Source organism: Parasteatoda tepidariorum, chromosome 10 (assembly GCF_043381705.1).
Source record: "Parasteatoda tepidariorum isolate YZ-2023 chromosome 10, CAS_Ptep_4.0, whole genome shotgun sequence".
In the NCBI taxonomy this organism is placed as follows: Eukaryota; Metazoa; Arthropoda; class Arachnida; order Araneae; family Theridiidae; genus Parasteatoda; species Parasteatoda tepidariorum.
Genome location: NC_092213.1, coordinates 7,658,234 through 7,667,305, shown reverse-complemented (window position 1 = coordinate 7,667,305; position 9,072 = coordinate 7,658,234). Strand labels below are relative to the sequence as shown.

The following is a 9,072-nucleotide window of genomic DNA, read 5'->3' as shown; positions in this document are numbered from 1 at the left end:
TATAGTGTCGTAAATTACAAATTATCGAACTTTTTACATCAATTGATTAAAAAAATTGGGATACATCTGCATTTGTGATATAAAAATAAAAGATTTTTGTACAATTTTTCGAACATTTTATTTTTAAAATTACGTCTACAGAAGCATAACTTTCGCTAAGAAATGTTCTAAGAGACAAGAAATAGAGAACCCAAAAACTTTAGATGGACGTCTTTATTTTAAAAAGGAATAAATTGCTTATAAGCAATTTGAAGTACAGAAAATATGTCACAATTAAGATGCGGAAATATTTTTTTTAAAAAAAAGATTCATTTAAACAATTAGAATTCAATTGTACTTTCAGAAGAGTTCAATATAGCTTCGACTACTTTTTTACAAATGCTAATTCACTAGTAAAAAAACAAGAATAAACATCAAAATCAGTATTAAAATTTCCTTTTTCATTGTGTTTGCAAACAAAAACCTCTACCATATATATGCAACACATACTCCATATACATTCTACATTCTAAGAAAAATTTCGAAAGCAAAAACAGAACACAAAAATCAAAAATATGCAATACACACTCAAAGTCAATAGCTATAACAGTTCTTTGACCTACTTTCATAAACTCTATCACAGATTTCATCCAAAGGAACAAAATATTATAACAAAACTACAGATTGTCGGTAACAGTTCATTCGATAGATACATTCTTTTTCGATACATGAATTGGTAGTGGATAGCAAAGTCAAGAGGACACATTGGAAGACGAGAGTTATTGACAAAATTTAATTTTTCTTATAGTCCAGTCACCGTAAGAAGACGATTGACTTATGGCTAGGAACATTTCAACGAAGAGGCGTATTTGCGTTTAAGAATCTATATTATCGCAAAAGGATTTGTTTCCCTTCATTAAATTTCCTTAAAAATTTTTTAACGTAGTCCCTGTAATTAGTAACTAATGGACTCGTATTCTGATTTCGAATTCTATCGTCTTTTTACGGTGGCCGAACGACACAAGAAAAGTGATGTAAAGTTTATTGTCATAGGGGTTGTGCTTGACTAAGATAGTAAAAGCGAAGAAGATAAAACTTTTTTTTTCTCGTTTTATTCAACATGTTTTGGTTGCTTTCTGTTTTGATACATTCCTGCACGAAGAGAACTCTCTTGTTTTAATAATAAACTTACTTTGAAAAATAGCTAAAATCGCCGATTTAGGTTTGGGAAACTACAAATTAAAACTTAATTTTACACTTTAAGTTACGCTACCACTCATTGATTTCAAAACGTTCGTTAGTTGTTCAAAAGATATGAATTTTGTCTTGAATCTTCATTTCATCAAAGATATCCTCTTCATATATCTTCATAACCCTCTTTTATTTGCTTCTTAGATATTCATTCAATCAACGATTCCCCCTTCATAAGTCTTCAAAACCCTCCTTTATTATTTTTTTCTTATATCTTCATTCAATCAAAAATTCCCTCTTCAAAAGTCTTCAAAACCCCTCTTTTGTTATTTTTCTCACATCTTCATCCTATCAAAGATTCCCCCTTCAGAGATCTTCAAAAACCCTCCTTTATTATTTTTTATATCATCATCCAATCAAAGTTTCCCCCTTCAGAGGTCTTCAAAACCTTCCTTTATTTTTTTTCTTATACCTTCATTCAATCACTACCCCTTCACAGACTTGGAATATTTCATTGTTTTTTTTTNCATCATCCAATCAAAGTTTCCCCCTTCAGAAGTCTTCAAAACCTTCCTTTATTTTTTTGCTCAAAACTTCATTCAATCAAAGATTTCCCCTTCAGAGTCTTCACAACCTTCCTTTATTTTTTTTCTTATATCTTCATTCAATCAAAGATTTCCCCTTCAGAGGTCTTCAAAACCTTCCTTCATTTTTTTCCTTATATCTTCATTCAATCAAAGATTTCCCCTTCAGAGAGCTTAAAAAACCCACCTTTATTTTTTTCTTTTATTTTCATTCAATCAAAGATTCTCCCTTCATAAGTCTTCAAAACCCTCCTTTATTTTTTTTTTCTTATACCTTCATTCAATCACTACCCCTTCACAGACTTGGAATATTTCATTGTTTTTTTTTCTTATTTTATTTTAATAACTTTTTTAAATCTCTGATGAACTTATACAGATGTCTTATATCTTCATTTAATCAAAGAGGCCCTCTTATAAGTGATCATCACTACCCCTTCACACACTTAGGATATTTTATTGTTTTTTTTGTATTTTATTTAATTTATTTATTTCTTAATCTCCGATGAACTTCTCCTGACGTTTCATCAAGCATGATGTCTAAATAAATATGATGCATTGACCAAAAAAAATTTTTTTGACAGCTTGTGGAAGAGATGTTCTTGAACTTTTTGCTTCTATTCTTTGATACGGAAATATTACAGTTTCATAAGCAACAGATTCAGGTACATTGCAGAGAAATACTATATTTAGCACTTTTTTAACAAAAAGTTACGCAATAAAAAGCCGTTTATTGAAATTAATAAGTGGTAGTGTATTGCATATATTACCCTAAAAATATATATAACTTATTTTAAGGAAACATTATAATGCTTGATAAAATTTTGAAAGTCTGAGTACACATTTTTCAATCATTGTAAGATTAATGAAAAAGCATAGATAAAACATAAATTAGCACATAAAATCCGAATTGATGCAATATAAAATGATTTATTTTGATTTTAAACTTCAATTTTTATTAGAAATCACAAAATGTAATTATATTTGGCTTAAAAAAAGGACAAATTGGCAAAAAATTTTCAGAAGTATTAATTTAGATTCGTAGCTTTGTAAATAATAATAATTTAAGCTTTAGCTGAAATGAATGAAAATTTAAACTTTCATAAAAAATTCTAACAAAAATTAGATATATTTTTTTGAGGACGCGAATAACATTTCAAACTATTTAGTACTTAAAGAAAATGTATTAAATGAGAAGTGTTTTCGTTTTACTAAAAGATATTTAAAAAAACCAGTTATCATAAAATATATCGCTATTTTATGTAAATAATTATTAGTTATGCAACCTGTAAGGGATATTTTATGCTTTATTCATTTTTATAACAAATAATATCAGCAAAAATGCTATGATTTGTTATAAAACGAATAAAGTATACAATATCCTTTACTGGTTGCATAATTAATAATTATTTACATAAATTTTAAGTGTCCTCTGCTTCCTTGTTATTCACTTTGGTGCCTAGAAAGTTACTAAAAATAACTTTGGAACATTTTAGTCGAATGTCAACTTTTCAAACTGTTTACGATTCTTCTAAGAAGAGTCTATTTTCCCTTTAACAATCTGATTTCTCATTATATTCTCTCGCCATAACTTAATTCGTTACTTGCAATAACAGATATGTTTTACGCTGGAATAGTTTTTAATCTTGAACTACAAATAAGGATTACTACTGTATGAAATTTATTGAAAAATATATTTTCCAGACTTTCAAGAATCAAGTGTGCAAATAAATAAATAAAGAATCTACAATCAGTTGCAGGTTTCATAAATGTGAAGAAAAAAAAACTAACAATATTTCTTGCGCTTGATTTACTCAGAAATCGTTGACACATAGCAGTTGATTTATAAACAGTAAATTGCTTCCTTTATTCGCCTTTTTATTTTCTGAACTTTTAAGATTTTTTAAAAATAAAATTTAAAAAAAGGTACCTCTTACGCGTTTCACACTTTCTTGTATAGTTTTCTTGATCGTCTTGTTTACTTTCGTTGATTTTTCTTGAAATAGTTAAAAATTCTATATGATTGTCTTTTTTACAGGAATAATTTTGATAGAAATTGATACAGTTAATAATATTTTTGATACATTTGGTTTTAAACTTATTTGTTAATTTATTGACAATAAAATACTTTCTATTTTACTTAGTCTTAAGGTTTCTAAAAATTTATAAAATAAAAAATGCATGTATTACGATTTACAACAAGTTGGAATAAATACCATTCAATTCAATGTTCCTTAAATAATTCCAATGTCAATTCTTCCAATTGTTCGTTTCATAGCATAATTTTGAAAATGTTAGATGTAATATAAGTTATGAAAACGTAAATAGTAGATTATGTTGATTTTAATTTATGATTTATTGGAAATAGCTTTCTTGTTGTTTCGCTTATTGAAATTTAAATATTTTTTAATGTATACATTTAACAAATGTATCTTTTACACTTTCCAATTTTTTGAAACAAATACTATTCTAAAATTTGTTATAATTCTTAAAGCATTTCTATTCCATTTCCAATATCTTTTTGTTATAAGTTTAATCAAGTTGAAAATATTTTTGATGCAGAAGGATAAGAACTTGAAATGTATGCAGAGTCCGCGCTAAGGAATCCAAATTATTAGCCAGTAAATTAGCCAAATATCAAAAGTCTTCGCCAAATACAAACCTTAACAATTTTTAATTATTAATTTTTTTCCCATAGAAAATTATTTTATGGTAGTTTGCTTCAGGCTTATATTATTTTGACCCAATTCTAATTGATTTTGCGGCTCATCTACCGAAAACTACCGTTATCGAGTAAAATATACTAATTTGTTAAGAAAAATTCATTCTGACGTCATTTTGAAGATCGAGCTAATTATAAAATTTTCATTCCAGTGGAAACAATAATTTGCCAATACTTTCGCCAAAACACAATTTTATTCGCCTAATTCAAGATTGTATCGCATTTGGCGAGGTGGTGAGTGCTTAGTGCGAGACTTTTGCATGTAGTTTTTGATTTATTCCGCCTAATATAAAACTAAGAAACGAAACTTTTAAAAAATAAAATCGAATATGTTAAGAATTTTCCTTAATTTGTTATAAATACAATTTCAAACTTGACTGTGATTTCAGAAAAAGTTAACTATTGTCAGTTTCATTGGTAATGGTGCAAAAATAAATCAGTCATCAAAGGTTATCAATTAATCGTATCAGTAAATGTATCAGTTTCACCGGATTATATTCAATGCTTCCAATCCAAACTCGCACATATGTCCGTCATAGATATTTTTTAAGTGGAAATAAGTGGTATGAAATTCTTAAATAAAAATAAATTCGGAAAAAAATAGTTTTTGGCGTCATTTGGCTGTCTAGCTATCACTGGAATCATCATAAGTTGACATGACCCACTGATTAATTCGCTGTTCTCTCGTTTCTCTGTGTTCTGTCGTTGTTTGGACAGTGAGGTTAGATAGCATATCGCCAAGATGATCGCCAAGTTTTGTCGCTTCGGCGATATCTGTTTTGTTGACGGTAGTGGTTGCTCTAGGACTTCGGCAAATCAGCCATTTGTCACCGAGATATTTATAAACCTGAAATTAAATAGAAAGCCATAAGAAACAATGAACTAAAGAAATTAAACAAACAGCATAATTAATAATTGGATGCCTGTAAGCAACGTTATTGTGCGTGAATGGTGGCATTCGTTTATGCTACGACTCAGAAGCCAATCAGAATCGATACACTTGCGTGACGTCACTTAAATCTGAGTCAAAAATTTAATCAGCATGATAATAAATGAAGCCTAATTGCTGCAAAGTTAACTCACCAAGCACAACCAGGCCCAACCATGGCCTGGGTGTGTTTGGCCTAACCATGGCTAACCAGATTAATCAGACCTAACCAGATTAACCTGACAACTAGATTAGGCTTAACCATGTAATTTAAATAACATAGTTGGGCGTAATCACATATTCTTCTTATAGAGAGGCAAGGACCCGATTTTTCTTATTACAAGATAACAATATTTGAGCTATATGAGCTAAATAAAAAAAAGCTCAAAATTATGTATTTTATGCAAATTTTGAAGATAAATAAGATATTCTGATTTAGTTCATGACTTGTTCTGTATGCTTGCTGTTAATAGCTATGATGTGCAAAAGAAGAGCAGTAAAATTCTGAAAACTTGATTAATGAATTCGATGCATGTCCTCCGAATAGCAGTTTTGAGTTCAGAGATAGCTTTTGGATTATTTCCGCAAAATTTGTCTTTAATATTGCTCCGCAAAGATTAAGATCAGGAGAATATGAAGGCCTATATGACCAATGTACGTCAGTTCCCCCATAAAGTGAATAATAACAACAAAAAAAATGACTATGCTAAAAAGATAGCAACATGATTTGCGTTTAAACGCCAAGTTTTGACTAAATCTCGCCAATAGTTCAGAATAGTAAGTTTTTTCCCATACAGTTCAACCTCTGTTTTTTTTCAATGTAACTTTAACATTAATTTGAAAGGATAATACTATAAATTTTAAAAATATGCAGTTTTCTACGCTTTGAAAGCAATAATTTTATGATCGGCCATGTTTTTTTCTCTGTGTCCAACTCACTGGATCTACTACATACTTAGGTCCTGTAATTTAGGCAACCGTCTAAGTTTATTTGCTCAGGCTACTTAATCATTCTAAGTCTCTAAAAATTGTTAACTCTGTTGTTCGTAAAATAATTTCGAATTAAGTTCTAGTCTGTTACCTCTTTAATTTCGTATCGCTTTGAAGGTTTTGGATCCATTAGCCTCCTTAATAGTCGATGAAGGCGAGGAGTGAACTTTCTGAAATCTTTGGGTGTCCTCGTTATCTTCCTCTTTTGCCACTGGACGAATTCTGAAAATCTTGAGTCGGTGATATCAGCTTTCTCCCATGGAAACCTGGCCAAGAGACCAGCAAAGATGAACATGCCCATCTGCCAAACATCTGAACCGATTTCTACTGTGTACCTGACAAAATTAAAAAAAACAACATATATATTACTGCGAATGACCGAAAATAGTGCTTGTTGACTTCCACCGGTGAATGTTGACAATCACATAGTCGCTTTGGTCCGAAATATATACTAGGTCTAGTCAAGTGCTACTGCCCAATATATATATTTCCCCCGCATACGCTACTCTTATGTTTTTTAATGTTTAGTGCCATTGCCCGGTATTCTTTAGCCCGGTATGCCCTACATCAATGCTTCTATAAGGTCAAGTGCCACTGAATGCATTTAACCGGTACTCCGAACACAGATGTTTCTCCTAATCTATCTCAGTAGATGTTTTAAATATAGAATAAATATAATAATATCAACGAATAAATTAATGTCAAGTCGGATATAACAAATATTTCGTACATTCAGAAAAGTTACTATGTGATTATTGACATTTACTGGCGAAAGTTGACAGTCTATTGATTTCGGCCATTGACGGTAACATATACACAAAAAATACACTTAACACTAGAAGGACGGAAAATTAGTATATACCTATATTGCCCAAAAGCAGTCAAAATGACTGGATTTTGAATGCGTAAATAAATTTGTTTAAAATTAATTTTTAACATTTTCCACATTATTTACAGTTATATAGCAAGTTATTAGTAAATATTAACAATAGAAAAAATTATATTTTGTACAAAAAGTCACAAAATTCTAAGAAATCGTGTCATTATGTACATCATTGTTTTTCTAATTGAAATTAAAAGCAGTCAAAATGACTTCCTTAGGCAATCTAGTGTTAAAAATAAAATAAAACTATTGAATTCTATGTACTGCTAGAAGCTTTTAACCATATTGTTTGATTCTACAGAAACCATAATATGTTGCTAAGACGAATCATATCATCCCACCATATCATTAAAAAACGAGGGGAAATATTTGATCAGTAAAAGTAATCGGTGTGTAATATTCTCCTCATGCCGTAGGTCATGAAATCGTGGAGCCTTAGCCTCCATGATCAGAAAGGCTTTTTCAGAAATGCTTCACTTTACACTAACATGAAGAATATATTTTGGTATCAATTAGAGTTCTAATCGAAGAATCCATTGGAAACGTTTGGAACATTTCGATACACAGAAGAATGTATGAGTTGAAGGAAGAGTTTAGACATAGAATATAGAAAGGAGAAAAAGTTCAACTCTTTGAAACCGTAACTGAAGCTGGGAACTGCTCGGAGAGGAATGTTATACTAGTAAAACAACTTTCAAGTTGATTTACTAGCATAACAGAAGATTTACTAGTATATTCAAGTTGATTCACTAGCATACATATTCAGATTTAACAGAGCTTCATCTGTACTAAGATCCAGAGCATGCACATAAGAAGCAAAGTGACTGTCAGGAGGTATAGTTTGTCAAAGCTAAGAACTCCTCTCGTCACAAAGTCTGAGACCGTCTGGTGCTAAGGAAACAAGAATGGCGCATTTAAGTGAGGGTAACTGACTAACACAATAGAAAGAAGAAAGAGATTCCCTTTCTCTCACCGACCGGAGCCGAAACCACTCCAAATAAGTGACCCCGCACCCCTACTTGAAATAGTCAAACCTCGTTACCATAGTCACTGCCACAGGTCCAGACGAATGTCTGGAGGAGTTCTTATTTTAGGCAAACCATACGTCCTCTATAAAACGGTTGTTGGATGATTTTACATGCATGGTTGGGTACGCTGCTTGCCGTATCCCCACTTCATTCTTTCTCTCGATGTTAAATGTGTTAGAGATTTAATCAACGTGGATGATGTAAATGTATTCTCAAAGAAGTATCGTAATTAATAGAACAGTACTATTTATCGATAGAGTAAAAAGCAGAAAAAGCAATATCGAATAAAAAGAAAAAACTTATCTTCTTCTCCACAACCCCTGTAGTGGTTGAGAGGAGAGGAGGCTGTAAACTTGTTTCAAGAACTTCTATTTGCTGTTGATGAACTTGTTGATTTTTCATTCATCTACAGGGATACCACTGAACCTCAGGGGGATCGGCTTATATTATGTCTATAGAGGCTAGCTGTCTTCGTCTATTAATCCTTTGGTTTAGGGACGCAGGAGCCGAAAGCTGGTTTGCGTCCAACAAAGCCTATTGATGTTACTCATTTAAAGTAACGAAATCAAGCGGCGTTATAAGCAAAATCTAATGATGAAAAAACAAAAGGGAAAATAATGACAAAAAAGGTGCAAGATCCATGGAATAAATCGCGGATCCTGTCATTTATCTGAAAGAGGCAAATCTCCAATTGGGATTTTAATACATTTAAATAGTTGAACAGGAAAATTTTTTAACATTCATCAAAACAAATGATTAGTTAAAATTGC

At 30.9% G+C, this 9,072-nt stretch overlaps 1 protein-coding gene across 1 annotated transcript in view; it reads right to left on the bottom strand.

The window, feature by feature from the left end:
• Positions 1-195: 195 nt before the first annotated feature.
• Positions 196-9,072, bottom strand: part of LOC107445338 (serine/threonine-protein kinase meng-po) — a 132,871-nt gene continuing 123,994 nt past the window's right edge. Inside the window, exons 5-7 of the mRNA XM_043052308.2 lie at positions 6,483-6,726; positions 1,805-5,320; positions 196-1,618 (exon numbers count right to left, since the gene is read on the bottom strand). Coding sequence (XP_042908242.1) covers positions 5,099-5,320; positions 6,483-6,726 — 466 coding nt within the window. The 3' untranslated portion in view covers positions 196-1,618; positions 1,805-5,098. The remainder of the gene's footprint in view (positions 1,619-1,804; positions 5,321-6,482; positions 6,727-9,072) is intronic.